At 48.4% G+C, this 14,808-nt stretch overlaps 6 protein-coding genes across 6 annotated transcripts; 1 reads left to right on the forward strand and 5 right to left on the reverse strand.

The window, feature by feature from the left end:
* The first annotated feature begins 1,294 nt into the window (after positions 1-1,294).
* Positions 1,295-2,922, forward strand: BDV37DRAFT_237538 (S-adenosyl-L-methionine-dependent methyltransferase). Its single transcript, XM_032080743.1, has 4 exons — positions 1,295-1,561; positions 1,625-1,784; positions 1,920-2,180; positions 2,269-2,922. The coding sequence occupies exons 1-4, from the start codon at positions 1,485-1,487 to the stop codon at positions 2,593-2,595; spliced, it is 825 nt and encodes a 274-aa protein (XP_031946232.1). The 5' UTR covers positions 1,295-1,484; the 3' UTR covers positions 2,596-2,922.
* BDV37DRAFT_137042 (ankyrin repeat domain-containing protein) lies at positions 2,459-3,340 on the reverse strand. The gene has a single exon (XM_032078793.1). The coding sequence runs from the start codon at positions 3,168-3,170 to the stop codon at positions 2,673-2,675; it is 498 nt and encodes a 165-aa protein (XP_031946233.1). The 5' UTR covers positions 3,171-3,340; the 3' UTR covers positions 2,459-2,672.
* Positions 3,341-3,997: 657 nt separating this feature from the next.
* On the reverse strand, positions 3,998-4,317 carry BDV37DRAFT_237539 (uncharacterized protein). The gene has a single exon (XM_032080744.1). The coding sequence runs from the start codon at positions 4,297-4,299 to the stop codon at positions 4,048-4,050; it is 252 nt and encodes an 83-aa protein (XP_031946234.1). The 5' UTR covers positions 4,300-4,317; the 3' UTR covers positions 3,998-4,047.
* Positions 4,318-4,965: 648 nt separating this feature from the next.
* On the reverse strand, positions 4,966-6,879 carry fhdA (putative transcription factor Tos4). The gene is made up of 2 exons (XM_032078794.1): positions 5,155-6,879; positions 4,966-5,102 (listed from the first exon to the last, which is right to left on the reverse strand). Exons 1-2 carry the CDS (start codon positions 6,667-6,669, stop codon positions 5,076-5,078), a joined length of 1,542 nt encoding a protein of 513 aa, XP_031946235.1. The 5' UTR covers positions 6,670-6,879; the 3' UTR covers positions 4,966-5,075.
* Positions 6,880-8,601: 1,722 nt separating this feature from the next.
* Positions 8,602-9,974, reverse strand: sun1 (SUN family protein UTH1; the record flags this gene model as incomplete). The annotated part of the gene is made up of 3 exons (XM_032084124.1): positions 8,602-8,643; positions 8,708-9,084; positions 9,143-9,974. 3 exons carry the CDS (start codon positions 9,972-9,974, stop codon positions 8,602-8,604), a joined length of 1,251 nt encoding a protein of 416 aa, XP_031946236.1.
* Positions 9,975-11,861: 1,887 nt separating this feature from the next.
* On the reverse strand, positions 11,862-12,416 carry BDV37DRAFT_237544 (uncharacterized protein). The gene has a single exon (XM_032080745.1). It carries the CDS (start codon positions 12,229-12,231, stop codon positions 12,022-12,024), a length of 210 nt encoding a protein of 69 aa, XP_031946237.1. The 5' UTR covers positions 12,232-12,416; the 3' UTR covers positions 11,862-12,021.
* Between the last annotated feature and the right edge of the window lie 2,392 nt (positions 12,417-14,808).

Here is a 14,808-nt window from a genome sequence, read left to right on the forward strand (position 1 = left end):
ACATCACCTAAATCCAATCCAGTCTACCATCTTTTGTGGAATGGCTCATCGTATAAAGCTCCAACTTCATCAAACCCGAGTGTGCACCATTCAAGCTAAGTGATGACTCCATGGCTCAAGCTTCTGCGAACATCAAGGATATACGGCATGGCAAAGTTCAGAGGCGAATACCGACAACATAAAATGGCCCAGATGTCGATGTGTTCCGCTGGTGAGCCCGGAGGTCAACAGGAAGCCGGTACTGAGAATTTCCTGCAGACTGCTTTCCTTGCACCGGACATGTATGGTGGGATTTACGTAGACCTGAACACCTTGCTGAAACCACCTCGCTGCCAAATTGAACTTTGGCTTCGCATCTCGCCTGAGTGACCTCATGATTGGCTATCAACAGTTCGATACTGCCTGTTTTGGTGAACAACTGAAAGATCTACGTAGCAAGCAATCAGCAATGAATTGGTATCCACTGGCCGAACGCCATTATACGATCTCCCCCCAGCAATTTGGGCTCAACTATGGACTACATCCATTGCAATCCCAGTTTGCTCCATCCACGGTGTCTGGAGACTATCCGCAAAAGCCAACACGATCATCTTGTCTTCCACGTTGAAGTCTGGGCGCAACCAAAGGAATTGGGCTAGACCTGCAAATACTGCCCACGACGAGCCACCACAGAGCAATCTTCTTCATGTACAAGTCTACTCGCCATCCGAAAGGAATCCTGGTCGGTAGTTTTGACCCAGGGATCTGGGGTTCTTTGTTCCAGCACGCTGGGCACAAAGTCATACCCAATCCCCTCTACTTTATATTCACTTTTCTTATTATCGAGTGTCTCCGGATGTGCCAGGGTAGATCCGACTGGGTCCACGCCAATGACAGACATATCTTGACTCTTCTAGGCGATTCAGCTACACCAAAGGCGTAGCGCCAACATGGTCTGCAACACACCCGCTCAAAGGCTGGCCAATATATGGGGGCGCCATCGTCTTATACTTCACATCGGTAGAGACAGAGTAGTACATAGACCGTACAAGAGAAAGCTAGGCGGGCAAGGAGAGAGCTGTTTATTAGATACCGGTATCAATTAAAACATCCTCGATGTGGCATCGACCTAATTCATTCCATTAATAACAACTCTGTAAATATGCAAGGATATCTGAACAACTGGAACCAACAACGCCCTTGACATTTCCTAATCGAGTAATTTAGTCATAGTTCTAAACGACGGAGTCCCCACTTCCCATGCCCAAAATGGACCTCATAAAGGCACACAACGCATGAACGAGAAACTTCCAGCCAGTTATTCTACAGGCATTTTTCCACATTGGTATTCGTTATAAATACCCTATTCTAGACTCTGCCCTGTACATCCTAGCAAGGATATAAACCGAGGAAAGTGAACGTCGATATCACAATTTTCCACTAAATCTCTCATCAAAACCAACCCAACCCAGACCAAATACAGCAAGGAAGAGAAAGAGATAACAATGGCGGCATCCAGAGAAAAAGAAGTCCTCCAAAACGCAGCAGGCCAACTCCGCCTCATCAAGCACTTCAAGACTCAGTGTGTTTCCCTCTTGCTCTCATGATACTCCAAAGAATGAACACCGACTAATACTCCGACCAGTTCACCAGACAACCAAACAGCAGGATGGTCCAATCTCTGGGACACAAACAGCAGCAACCTCTGGGATAGAGGTATGCCCTCTCCTGCACTGATCGATTTCATAGAGGAGCGATTAAACCCGCTTACGAAAGACGGGAGAAGGAAAAAGGCACTTGTTCCAGTACGTCTTTCCCCCCTTTCCCTGGTCTCTTCTTCTTCTTTTATCGTCTCTATACCTTTCTAGAAGGAAATACGTGGCCAGGTCCTAGTCACAGTTACTAGTAACACCCCAACAAGAAACTAACAATACCCCCAGGGCTGCGGAAAAGGCTACGACGTAGTCATGCTCGCGCTCCACGGCTTCGAGGTCTTCGGACTCGAAGTCTCAGAAAGAGGTGCTTCTGTCGCGCGGGACTACGCACGAAATGAATTGCATAGTCCGCAGAACTACAACTTCGGCTCCCACTACAAAGTAAATCCGGGAGTAGGGAAGGGCGAAGTGACCATTCTTCAGGGCGACTTTTTCAAAAGGGATTGGGAGGACGGGATGCAGTTCGATTTGATTTATGATTATACGGTTCGTTTTACCCTCCTTTCCTCTTTGTTGGGCTTGGAGGTGATTGATAGGTTGGTTGGCGAGTGAGTGGTACTGACGCGTATACTAGTTCCTCTGTGCGCTTCATCCAAATATGCGTCGTCAGTGGGCTGGGAGAATGGCTGATCTGCTTGCGCCGAGTGGGTGGCTTGTTTGTCTTGAGTTCCCGTTGTTTAAGGACCCGAAGATGCTTGGTCCGCCTTGGGGGTTGAAGGGGGTGCATTGGGATCTGTTAGCGGAGGGCGGAGATGGGATTGTTGGTGGAGATGTTGGTGAGGATGCTAAGGGGGAGGGCAAGGGCGCATTTGAGCGGTTGTTGTATTTGAAGCCGGAGAGGTCGTATGCGAATGGGAAGGGGACGGATATGTTGAGTGTGTATGTCAAGAAATCTACATAGTGTTCTTTGCTATGATTCACCATGGTGTATTTCAAACGGAGAGGTAGATATTTGATATCCATCAATTGCCCCTTCGCCTAGACCTTGGCATAAAGTGGCTCAACACCATATCTTAGACCCTCTCTAACCCTCCGCCCATCATTATCACACACCCGCTCGTCAGCCCCATACTCCAGAAGTAACTCCACACAATCTGCATGTTCTTCCCTCACGGCATAATGCATCGCTGTCCATCCATGGAATCCCTGTCTATTGACGTCGGCGCCGGATTTAAGCAAAAGTCTCAGAATATCTACATATCCGTACCGAGAAGCCAGGTGCAACGGCGTCCATATATGCCGATCCGGTACATCGACAGTTGCCCCCGCTTGCAGTAACTGTCGGACACTGTTGAGGTTATTCTGGCGCACTGCGGTATGGATGGCCGCTTCACCATTGTATTTCTGTTGGTCGACTGGTGCTCCGGCGCATAAGAGCCTGGGTAGTAGCGCCTTGGTGGGACAGCTTGTTGATACAGCTCCATGGAGATGGTATCTGGTTTTACGGCGGATCTCGTGGACAAGGTACCTGTCCATATAAGGTGTCAAGAAAGTGGAAAATCTTCGATTGATGAGTCGGAGATTGAGGAGGTCATTCTTAGTGCATAGCTTAGTTTTCACAGTTAGATATCTGTGTATTTGGCATGGTTCCGTTTGGTTGTGGGGACTTATTGACTGACCTGGACTAGATGGTGCAGGATGTCAACGGGTATATCATCTAGGGATACCATATTTAGTGTTGATGGGCTGAACGTCTTCGTTCTTGCTGTCTTCTGGGTGTTATCTTGAGAAACTTGGCATTTTGGCCAGCAAGTCTGGATAAGACAACTCTTGAAGATACAGATCTCGAGTCACTGAAGCAAGCCTCGTACTTGGGCTGCTAGATACTTCTGGTAAATAAGAACAGGTTGGTCCCCACGTTGGGTTTGTCAGCTGTGTTGCGGTGTAGACGTCCATTGCGCCCTAATTATTACCCGTTCGGGACATTGATAGAGACCATTCTGCTGTCCATGAGCCATTGTACAGTCATTTCAAGTACCGGCTTTACATGATTACTTAAACTTCTAAGCAGTTAAATATATGCACTCCCATAGACATAGTCATCAAAACCGTTCAATGTCAATCAGCATCTCTAAACTGGACGGTTCTGAGACTCACGCGCCGTCCGATCCGGCAGACTCCGGCTTGCCTATCACGGAAGCCCTAATAGAACCAGTTAACATACCCTCTCCACCTCCCATGCTATAACGCATGTCTAACATAAACGACGGAGGTCTCCCTAGCCACGACCTCCTACTCACTCTCCGCCATCCACAATTGCTAGACCCAGCTAACAACACGTTCTCATCATCCTATATCCAAAAGCCTTTGATGCGTGGTGCAGACATCCGGCTACATGCTGCCAAGAGGTATATCAATAGACATGGTGGCATTCCCCTGTTTTACTTGAACTAAGTGATGGGGGCGATATCGGTAATCCGGATGTATGCAAGGCCTTGTCATTCAGCCAGAACGCAATGGGCACTGTCCCCGGTCCCTTCTCTTGTTGGCTTGCGCACCGCGGCGGGAAAACCATGCATCTGCGGGCTCTTGCTGCGGCTCGCAATGCCCGTATCCAGGCCGAAACCCTCAACAGTCTGCTAGTTATCCAGGTAACCTTGGCCATCTGCAGCGCGGTGTTGCGGTTAAGTAGTATCGCGTTAGGTTAGGCGGTGATGTACCTGCGACTGAGACACATAAGGCGACGTCTTGAGAAGTGCGCGAAGAGGGTGAGGTCTATGATAATTTGATTCAGTTAAGTGTAGGCATCGAGGATGTGGAGTATCTGAAAGAGTATGTGCTGTGTGTCTTGGAAGTGGTGCCTGGACAAATTAACAGAGACAAGCAGGGCTTTCCGAGTGCATCTAAGGTCTAAAATTAAAACGAACTAGATATTTTTTGTGTCGATAAAGAAACTCTGTTAACATACATCATAACTGTGTCCAAAGTGGGTGGAATACAATACACCAGCATGTCACTGGCAGGATAAGAATCCAGATCAAGTCATACAGGCATGTCAATAGACGGCGCCTCCACAAACAGAAAAACAAGGTCATCACTGTCGATACAACTCCAGTACAGACCAGAATTAACATGGGATCAGGATAATCAACCGTGGAATGAGTGTGGACGTCCCATGGGGACAACAGCACATTACCTCGGGCGCTCAACGTAAGAAGCATGAGGCAACGCGTGCAAAAGAAAAATATTCACCGTTTGTCGTACACCTTCATAGAACAAAAACCAGACAGGGTATGCCACGCCACGCTATGCGAGTCCAGAAGAAAAAAAACAGAGAGAGAAGGAAAGAGTCATTGCAACTATGTACTAAGAACAAGAACCGTCCAGAGAGTTTTTGTGGGTCATCCTCGAGTGAAGGTAGCTTGCCTCCAGTCACTTGATTCATTTTGGCTTACGCCAGAAGTATTGCTGCTAAAGATTAGCCATATATCAACAAGTCCTTGTTATCATGCAAGCATACCTTGTGTTGCTTTCGGCAGCTCCGAAGACCTGGCTTCCTGAGATCATGCACCACAGCTTCTCGTCGCATCGTGTCATCATCATAGTCGGGAACATAGTAGTATTCACTCTCGAGCGGCTTCCCTGCAGCATCCTTCCCTTCCCTTGCGACCTTTCCAATACACTTCGTGGTGTCAATGATGACACGAATCTCATCCCGTGTAGGTCCTTCCCTTGAATGTGTATCCCGCCTCCAAAGGGAGGGTGGGAGGTTATTCAAAATTGTCGAGAAGGGCGTTGAAGAAAGGCGAGAAAAGGCCAGTTGATTGATGGCATGATTCTGAACTCTCTCAAAGCTCTCATCAAGTGGCCTGCTTAGTGCAAGATCTACCCTCTCGGCCGGCTTAGCTAATTGTCTAGGAGAGTGAGCAGGGCGAAGCGGTTCAGCATGGTGCTGGTTACGAGGACGCGAGGGGCGCAGTGGTGACCCATCAGCAGTGAAAGAAGCCATGCGGGGCAAGATATTGTCTCCAAAAGGCCCAAAAGAATGAACGATGGGGTCATTCTCTTCATCGTGGTCCGACAAATCATCAGGCTTACTGAGATCACTCAGGTCACTCGACTGCGAGCTCTGCAAGAGGTCCCCTTCACTGGAGGTAGACTTAAGGGTCACTTCAGACAGCAAAGCATCTCCTGAGCTTTTACGGCGGACGGGAGACGGTTCATCCTCATAAACAACCACGGCGTTTCTTGCACGTGTTGGAGTGTACAGTGGCGAGGATGGTGGAATTAGTGACTTGATTGCAGGAGAAGGCGAGACAGGGGAAGCCAAGCGCTGGCGTTCCACGTTAGGACTGTCGTGCAAGCTTCGACGAGACTGCCTGTTGCGTCGTGGGGTAGCCTCTTCCCAGGTCTGCTCCGAATCGGTAGATGCGTAGTCCTTTCGTTCATTTCGCGGCCATTGGACCAAAACACGTGCATCATGGACATCAATCATGATATCTGCATCTTTGATATCGGACGTGAAAGTCTTTCCCTTGGCCAAGTCATACGTTTTCCCCTGGCAATGAAGCTTGATTCCGTTCCAACCCATGCACATTATCTCAACTCTATCACGATCGAAGGGATTAGGTGCAGGCTTATAGGTAGCCTTGACGTGAACCCTCGAAATCATTCGGTTGGCAGCGAGTTGATGATGGCAAGATGCACTGGATCTGCCCATGAGAAGAGGCTCCCCAGTCTCCGGGAGCATCATGGTCGGTACAGCAGACAGAGGAGTTCGTTCGGAATTCGATGATGTCAAGGGTCGACGCGACGCCATTCGAGGGGGTGAGGAGGACATGATATGGGTCGATGACGTCGGAACAGGAGTTGGATATGTTGACACAATCCCATGATCATCGCGAGCTACACGCTTCTGGGGTCGAGGAAGAGAAGGCGAAGAACTCAATGGCTCAAAGGCAGGTAACAAGGTCGCTGGACGCTTCACACCTGCCACAGAAGCAGTCGAACTGCTCCTTGGAGGAGAAGACTCCATGATGTGAGAGGCGTCTCCCAGATAGTTAGCAAGTTTTCAATAACCTTGAATAAGTCTAAGGTAGACAAGATTCAATTTGAGGTCGCGTCGAGGCTGGGTAGGGGCTATTTCTATAGAGGACGAGTCGAGAGACAAGAAATGCAGGTAGAAAAAGAAGAGATGAACGAGACGTGTAACCGCAAGAGATTGGACGTCAATTCTTCTCCCAGAACGAAGTTCAGGTGGTTGGGAGGCACAGAATTGGCCTACAAAAGAATGAAGAGCATTAAAGAAAAGGGTGAGTGAGGGATAGTGTGTGGTGGAATGCCTACCGGAACGGAGCGTCTCTCGTCCAGCGCGGAAATGCACGCTTACAGCCCGAGACGCGTTCGATAGGCGCCGGCGAGGGTCTGGGAGCTCCACCACGGACGTCGCGCAGCCTCAGAGCCTGGCCATTTTGAACTCTGTTTTGCACTGCATCTCTATACCGGATTTTTCAGACAGGCAAATCTCAAAATTGGACAGGAGACGATTCCAGCAAACACCTCATGAGTTATAGCTCTCTGGACCCCCGTCGTTTTCTAGATAGATGCCCGAGGCAGAAAGGCGCGTCCCCGCGTCTAGAGTCATGTGCTCCGCGTTCTTTGGGTCAAGTCCCGTGACTCGCGCCAAATCACGTGATGAACACCTGCAGTGACTTTGCCGAGAATAGCAAAGGCCATGTGCAGCTTGCAGGGTTTTCGCCCATCTCATTGGACGGCACGATGCACGGTGGTGGTGACAGGACCTTGGCCGGTGGAGTATGAGGCTACTACTACTACGATGGCAAAATACGTACAGAAGAATTTGAAGGAGGGGTTCCGCGGGATAAAAAAACTGGTTCAATTAATCACCTATGGCGTAATTCGCAATGTTGCAAGTCTTGGACCTTTTCATGGGCATTCCCTTTCCAGGATATTCCCTCACGGTAAAGCGTAGACCCTACATACGCGTCTCGCCTGCAACGCTAAAGGGGAAAACTTATCTTACTACTCGGTACTATCATTACTCGAAACATATGTAACGGAGTCGTGCCCTAAGTATGCACGCGACTGACTCGGTACGAATATCTTGATAATCACGACGCCCAGCCTTCGCGTTTCCATGTTGCAATTCAAACTGGAAGTGCTCACCGACCGTCACAACAGCCCACTTAAATTAGAGATAAAACAGATAAAGATGTACATCAAAATGGAGCAAATTAAAAGAGCAGAAGTGAAATTGGACTGCAGTTGTTTACAGCAAAGTTTCACAAATGTGTGGCCATCGTCGATTCGAGGAATCGAGACAGCGTGCCAAGTACACCTCGCCCTCCTCCCTGCTATCGTGCATGGTTCTCCCCTACATCCTTCTCATCGAACACAGTAATCCCTAGCCAAAGGAGTAGAATTCAATAACAGCAAGCGAAACCAAGTGATGAAGGGCTTGCACTGTAGAGGACATTTCTTATGTTAGTCTGGACCACGCTACTCCGTACAGTGCTCAGAGAGTCCGTCTGGAATATTCAAAGATTTATGGTACATACTCCGTGATTTCAGCCAGTCTACGCCACGAAAACTCCGCTATTTTATGGAATCATCATAATGAAAATGTTAACCATTCTGGCATAATAAGCATGTACAAATATAAAAACCACCATCAGTTACTTGGCACTAGAGAAAGAAATATCTAACCACAATCGTCTCTACCAAGTGGTAAAGGCGGTAAAGCGTGACAAGAGCAACTCCTAAGTCACATAATGTAATATACTAAGATACACAGAAGAAAGCAAGCAACTGGACTTCAGATCATGAAGACGAACATGGCATGAAAGGAGCCGGCGATCTATTTACCCAGGCCAGTCGAGCCGGTTGATGGTGGCCAAGTCACGTAGCGGATGTGCCCGTTTGCAGCGATGCAGTATCGTCAGGGTATTTAATAGAAGACGAAGGTAGCTTCGCCAGACATAACTTGAACCTGTCATTGGATAACCATGTGAGTGAGGATACCTCGAGTGGAAAAATAAGGAACGGGATCTTACAGTGCAACCAGAGTCATTGCTGCCGGTTTCAGAGGTGAACTTGCCGTTCTCGTATTTACAAGATCCGCTGAGGTTGTCACCCTGGATCTTAATGTTGAAGTCAAGCTTCTCGGAGGTAGTGGGGCTGTTCTGGAAAATAGAAAGCCACTTGCCATTGTTCTCACCGACACCAAGGTTGATGGGAGCCCAGTTACCAATAGGCTTGGAGCCGTCACCCCACTGGCAGCCCTCCTTCGTGCTGGTACCCTTGGGGTTGACATAGTACTGAGCGGAGGTAACCTTGCCCTGCCACTTGAAGTAGGTGTTGCCGTCAGGGCAAGTCAGGGGCTGAAGCTCATTGTCGCCAAGGGCGAGAGGGATGGTCTCAGCTTCGGTACCTAGACGCAACGATGAGAAATGATTCCTATACCGACATGCCTTCATGAATAAGCTTACCAGGGTAGTCAGTACGGCAAATGGCAATCTCCTCGCCCAGGTTGTTCTGAGCATGAACACCACCAACACCCTCAATGCAAAGCTTCTTGGACAGGGTGGGGTTAGTAAGGTAGAGCTTGCCAGCCTTACATTCGAGGCCACCAACGGACTGGCCGGTGGCACCCTGAGTGGAGGGCCACTGAGACTTCTGATAACCAGCGGGGCAAGCGTACGAGCACATGGCTCCAGAAGTACATTTGTCACCAGTAACAGCAGTGACAATGTCGCTCACAAACTTGCCAGCGAGGCTGACATACTGAATACCAGACCAGCCACCGAGATCCAGGTAGTCAAGAGCGACGGCACCATAGTCAGATGGGAAAGTACCGCAGTCAATCTCTCCATCAGGGAAGTCGGAATCCACGCCCTTAGCACCAGAGCTGCTCGACTTCGTGGGGGTGCTCGAGGAAGCAGCGGACGAAGAGGTTGCAGAGGTGCTGGAGGACGAAGCTGGAGTGGCGGAGGAGGAAGTCTCCACGAACTGAGCTGGAGCTTCGGTGGGCACAGCAGCCGCGGTAGAGGAAGAGGATGAGGCAGGAGCGCTAGACTGGCAGGCATCAACGGCGGGTTGACCGTCTTTGTACTTGAGCTCTCCCTTTCGGATACCAGTGCACACAAACTCGCTGGAGACCACCTGGCCTTGATATTCGTACTGGACAACAGTGGCGCCGCCGGCCTCGACGAGCTGAGTCTCAACGGTACGCTTGTGGTGATGACGGTGGGCGTTGTGATGCTGACCGGCCACGAGGGACCCAGCCGTCGCCAAGGTAAGAGCAACAGAGTTGAACTTCATCGCGTTTGTGTCAAGTCGGAAGTTCAACCACAAAGTCCTTCAATAGTTGGTTTCAGGTTTGGACTATTTCGATCAAGAACACTAGTTAGCTTGCGCATATCCATGAGCCAATTGCCGAGTCACATGTGAACAAATCGCGCGACATGTCGTTGATCCACGCATGCTGCCATACAACATAGAGATGTTGACGACGGCAGTAGGTCAGAATGCGACATTGGTAGCACAGCCCATAGCCGCCAAACGTTCCGAGCACCACGGCGAACAATGACAATAGTCCCAGGCGAGAAGCAAGTTGGAGGGATTGCCCATCAATTTCTCATGATGAGGATACATACCTCAACGATACAGTAAAACCCGGTGCGCGCTTCGATCAAGGTCTGTACAGAAGTCGAAGTTGCAGAAGTGCTGTGGCTGTAGATCTTATAGAGGCACGAAGTGAATTATGAGAGTGTCCAAGGAGCGAATCACGGACGAGGTTTCCAAATGAGTGTGCGAGAGAGAAACAAGTCTCTCTGGTCGGATGGGAAACTTCAACAGGTCAACAGGCGAAAGCGGAAGAAATGAAACGCTCTGGGGGAGGAGGAGTAAAATGTGGAGGATCGCGAGGAGCAGAGGGAGTTGGGAGGGAGATGAAAAGAGAGAATTAAACTTCGTCGGTCAGTCGCCCAGGGGCTAAAAAGAGGGACAAGACGTGCAGACCCTTCCAGGGGGAACTAAACTAAACTAAAGAGAGAGTGTGTGTGCGCGTGTGGCACTGTCAGTGATGGGCAGACAGACAAAGAGAGAGAGGCAATAGTCACCATAATAATAATAGGGGTTCCACTTCCAAGACTCACAACACTGTATTTAGAGTTGTTGTTTAGGAGTGTTACCGTACCGTACGTACCATACCGTCCTGATATAGGTACGCATCTACAGTCGAACCGGCCTCCCACAACATGTAGAGTGGATATACGAGGAATAGGGGGGTGGAAACACCACAGGAATTGGCCCAAGGCATCATCCACGGCCATCATCAAAGCCTCTGAGAATGGCAGCCTTTGCAAGTGGGGGACGCCGAGGAAGACGTGTCCACAGCCGCCTAGAATTGTGTTGGTTTCTTGACTAATTGACTAATCTCCAACGAATTTTCAGTACCTGACTAGTATTGTCCATTCCAATACCTCTCTCCTCCCTAGGACTTGTCTGGAACCTCTCCAATACCACCTCAAAAGGCCGCCATGCAAAATGGTGGTTCATTTGTCCTTTTTTTTTCCCCCCCCTTAGACCTTCCTTTTCATGTTTAGGAGTTTCCTGTTCCTGAATGCACTGTTTGGCGGTTGCCGAAATTACTCTGGGCCCGGTCTAGCCAATCAGCACGGTCACACAGGCATTGGCTGGTGGAAAATTGACTTTCCCCTCAGTCAGGTACACCAATCACCCGCGAGCAGAGGTCCCGAACGATTGCCACAAAATTCGACACCCAGGGAATGTCTCATGTCCGATCGTTATGTTTGGTTGCATTAGGGCCGCCGGTATTATTAGCACTTCCTGAAGGAGCCCCTCAAGGCTGAGGTACCTTTTTACCTATCGACCTTCCATGGTTAGGAAGAAGAAGAAGAAGAGCACCGAATATGGAGTGTTATCTCTTTTGCTAATTCTTTTTCCATTATTCATTGTTCATTATTAACCAATGAGTCACCCCAAAAGGACGCAATAATCGAACACCAATAATATCCGAGTGTTTGCTTTGGCCATGATCTTGATTCTGCCTACTGCACGGCCGTACGGTAGCGCAACGTGCCCGTGACTGACCCATTAAGGGGCAGACTCTGGGTGTCATCGCAGAAATCGGCGCTCTTTCTATCATAATTCTTTTGCTTTTTACTCACCCAGTGAATCCGACCAGCCTCGACCGCATGTTATAGCGGAGTATGTATTAATAGCCGTCGGGGTAGCCGTACCCGTCTTACTACTAGTAGTAATATATGTACGCACTGTACGCACCATTACCACTCTGGCGCGGCAGAGAGTCCACTGGGATCGGCGTTCAATGCAGACTTCCAGATCATCTTCCATGCAACGATTGGGATGGAAAGGTTAAAAAAGAAATAAAAATAAAAATAAAAAGAGAGCGATAGGGGATCCTCCGCTTCCAACGCATTCCAAATAGACTAACTAGACTTAGAGACCGTTGCGGAGCATCTACCGTTTCTTCATGATGAACATCTCCAGTTACCAAGATCCAGACACTGCTGAGCCCCTTGCGATAACGCATTAATGGACTGTTTTGCTATTTATTACTATCATTGTTTTCCTTTTTACTACGCAAAAACTACACTGCATGGTGCGCTGTCAGCCACCCGATTAATTTTACAACACAAGCAAAAGGGTGTTGGCAATTACCAAATCACGAAGCTGAGCTAAGATGAGTATCATCATCTTTCAAACGGACCCCGCATGAACACATCACACATCCTTTCTTCTGTACAACCATGTACATACTGTACACTTTACAGGCATAGAAGATTTTGCACGATTGTTTCAGATACCTGACCAATCTCACATGATGCAACAAGAAGGGCTAGGGCTTACCGAAATGCAGTGTGATTTCATCTGATATAATGTAAAACAAAACAAATACCTATGTAGGAATGTCTCCTACAGTCGGATATTACTTGTGTTCTCGAGGATGCCCAGCCGCATAAAAGTGCCTGGGATTTCGGATAGTTCCTGCAGGGTAAATAACATAAGTACATACAAAGAACGATCGCAGTGCCTTGCAGAACAAAAATGTCCATATTATGCGACTCACTTATGCCCTTGCTGGAACTAGGAGTACCTTCAGATCCTGCAACTCAGACACTACATACTTCTCACTAGGATCATGTAATTAGTTATAATTATTATCTATATCTGACTAAATGCTGCATGGCACAAGGATTTACATAGCCATGTCCATCCATGAGTGATATTCGTGATCAGCTGCTAAGCAGCGAACTACTTGCCATCGACCTATATATGTCGGAGCATACCTGCAGATCCCACCCTTAAACCATGTGGCCCGGAGTTTGTACTGCGTAGCATTCTTATATCATTCTTTGCAGCGCCACGGCATCGATATCCTGATTGATTGCAGTAGTCAACAGGACAGCTTAAATTCTTCATGACGTGATTTCTAGCTGTCACCCAACAGCCACACAGCCACGATTTTCTCTCAGGTATAGGAAGCCGCATCCTTAGCCTTTGTAATGGGACTACATACATCCATTCGAGATAAAGACCATGCAACGAACCCATGGGCAAATTCGATAGTTAATTTCGCGGGTCTACCGAGGCTATCGTCAATTCATCCTATAATGGCTTGATCGTATGATAGAGAAAATCGCGTTCGCCGTACGGAGGTATTGCATGCCTTTGCTAAAAACGTCGGTGTAGTGCCAAGTATGTGCTAAGACCTGGCCGTGGAGACGAAGATCAATAGACTCGCCGAATAAATGCCTCTCCTTCACTCTAGACCAGTTGTGTGTCCACTCGACAGTTACACATCGTACATACACGGCAGGGTGCGCACAGTGAGCCGAAGATCCTGTTGAAAACCCCCAATGCAAGCCGCTTGGCCCTTGATAAAGTGAGATACAAGCGTTGTTTAATCTTCTTTGCTCAAAACCGCTTTTCTCCGAGGAATCGTCCTTTTCCCTACGGAGCAAACTTAGGCGTGCACGTATCCATCGTCGCAACAATTTTACTTTGCTAGTCTCGCTAGTCAATTTGGCAAAATATGGAACAATAAAAATTGGTTTAAGGAGAATTTTCCTTCTCATCCCCAGCATGGTTATCGCGATGGCCATGTGCCGACACTCTCCTATTAAATTTTAGAGCGTACGCATGCGTCATGTTCAATGTTACTAACGACGACATCCTGGTTCCCACCGGTTCGAACTCTGGAGTGATCCTATAGTATGTAGTCCATGCGAAGAGTTTGCGAATGGCATCACACTTGCGTGGCTTTATCTTCCGTTGTTACGTACTCCATCTCGTCCCGTGGGGCACCAGGGAAGCTATCAGTCGTCAGGGGTATTTACCGGCTAGACTTCGTATAATGTGCAACACTCTGCATCTGATAATTGATTGTTTTTCCTAGTGCCCTGGACTCCATACACTCTGCTCGGTCGAACCATGGATATTGGGTGGCCTGTAGTGGGGATTTGGCGCACTACACCTTTACGGAGTACACTACACTAAAAACGGTATACTGTTATCTTCCCGTTGGTTTCAACGTATTTTACTAGGGCCTTTTTTTTTTCTCTCTCTCTCGTTGTTACAGTTTCTATCTGCTCTCAAGTATGTATCATGGCAGTCTCCGAAAGCGTCAGCCCATTAAGCGAAAAAATCAATTGTCAAACACATCAGCTTGACGTGCCACCCCCACATAAGGGGCCGTATCATGCCTAGAAGCTCGGCATTGATATCCAACCATGACGCATGATTGTGTATAACTGAATGGAGATATATAATTTCGGCTACACGGACTGTTCTGCCCTATAAAATCAGTTGCCCATGAAATGCGGAGTATTCAGAGGATGGGGTTTAATATCTTCCCCTTCATGGAGTCAACAGGCCGAGCTTCCGGGCTCCACGTACACCTTGGACGACAATACTAGGCAACAGCGACTCTATTCCAATGCATGGTTGAGAGCTGTGTCCGAGACATTCCCTTTCTTTCCCTCTCTCAATCTTTTTACTCCTGACGCCTGATTTACTTGTACTACAAGCTTAGCAGACCAGCTGCCTAGTTAATTAATTTCTTTTTCGTCTCACTGTCAACACGGGGACTCCGATCAATCCCAACTCA

This window comes from Aspergillus pseudonomiae (assembly GCF_009193645.1).
Source record: "Aspergillus pseudonomiae strain CBS 119388 unplaced genomic scaffold BDV37scaffold_4, whole genome shotgun sequence".
NCBI classification, from domain to species: domain Eukaryota; kingdom Fungi; phylum Ascomycota; class Eurotiomycetes; order Eurotiales; family Aspergillaceae; genus Aspergillus; species Aspergillus pseudonomiae.

Coding starts and splice junctions, on each gene's coding strand:
- BDV37DRAFT_237538 (XM_032080743.1), top strand. CDS start 1,485: ATGGCGGCATCCAGAGAAAAAGAAGTCCTCCAAAACGCAGCAGGCCAA. Junction 1,562..1,624: donor ATCAAGCACTTCAAGACTCA/GTGTGTTTCCCT, acceptor TACTCCGACCAG/TTCACCAGACAACCAAACAG. Junction 1,785..1,919: donor GGAAAAAGGCACTTGTTCCA/GTACGTCTTTCC, acceptor CAATACCCCCAG/GGCTGCGGAAAAGGCTACGA.
- BDV37DRAFT_137042 (XM_032078793.1), bottom strand. CDS start 3,170: ATGGACAGGTACCTTGTCCACGAGATCCGCCGTAAAACCAGATACCAT.
- BDV37DRAFT_237539 (XM_032080744.1), bottom strand. CDS start 4,299: ATGGCCAAGGTTACCTGGATAACTAGCAGACTGTTGAGGGTTTCGGCC.
- fhdA (XM_032078794.1), bottom strand. CDS start 6,669: ATGGAGTCTTCTCCTCCAAGGAGCAGTTCGACTGCTTCTGTGGCAGGT. Junction 5,103..5,154: donor GCTGCCGAAAGCAACACAAG/GTATGCTTGCAT, acceptor AATCTTTAGCAG/CAATACTTCTGGCGTAAGCC.
- BDV37DRAFT_237544 (XM_032080745.1), bottom strand. CDS start 12,231: ATGCGTTATCGCAAGGGGCTCAGCAGTGTCTGGATCTTGGTAACTGGA.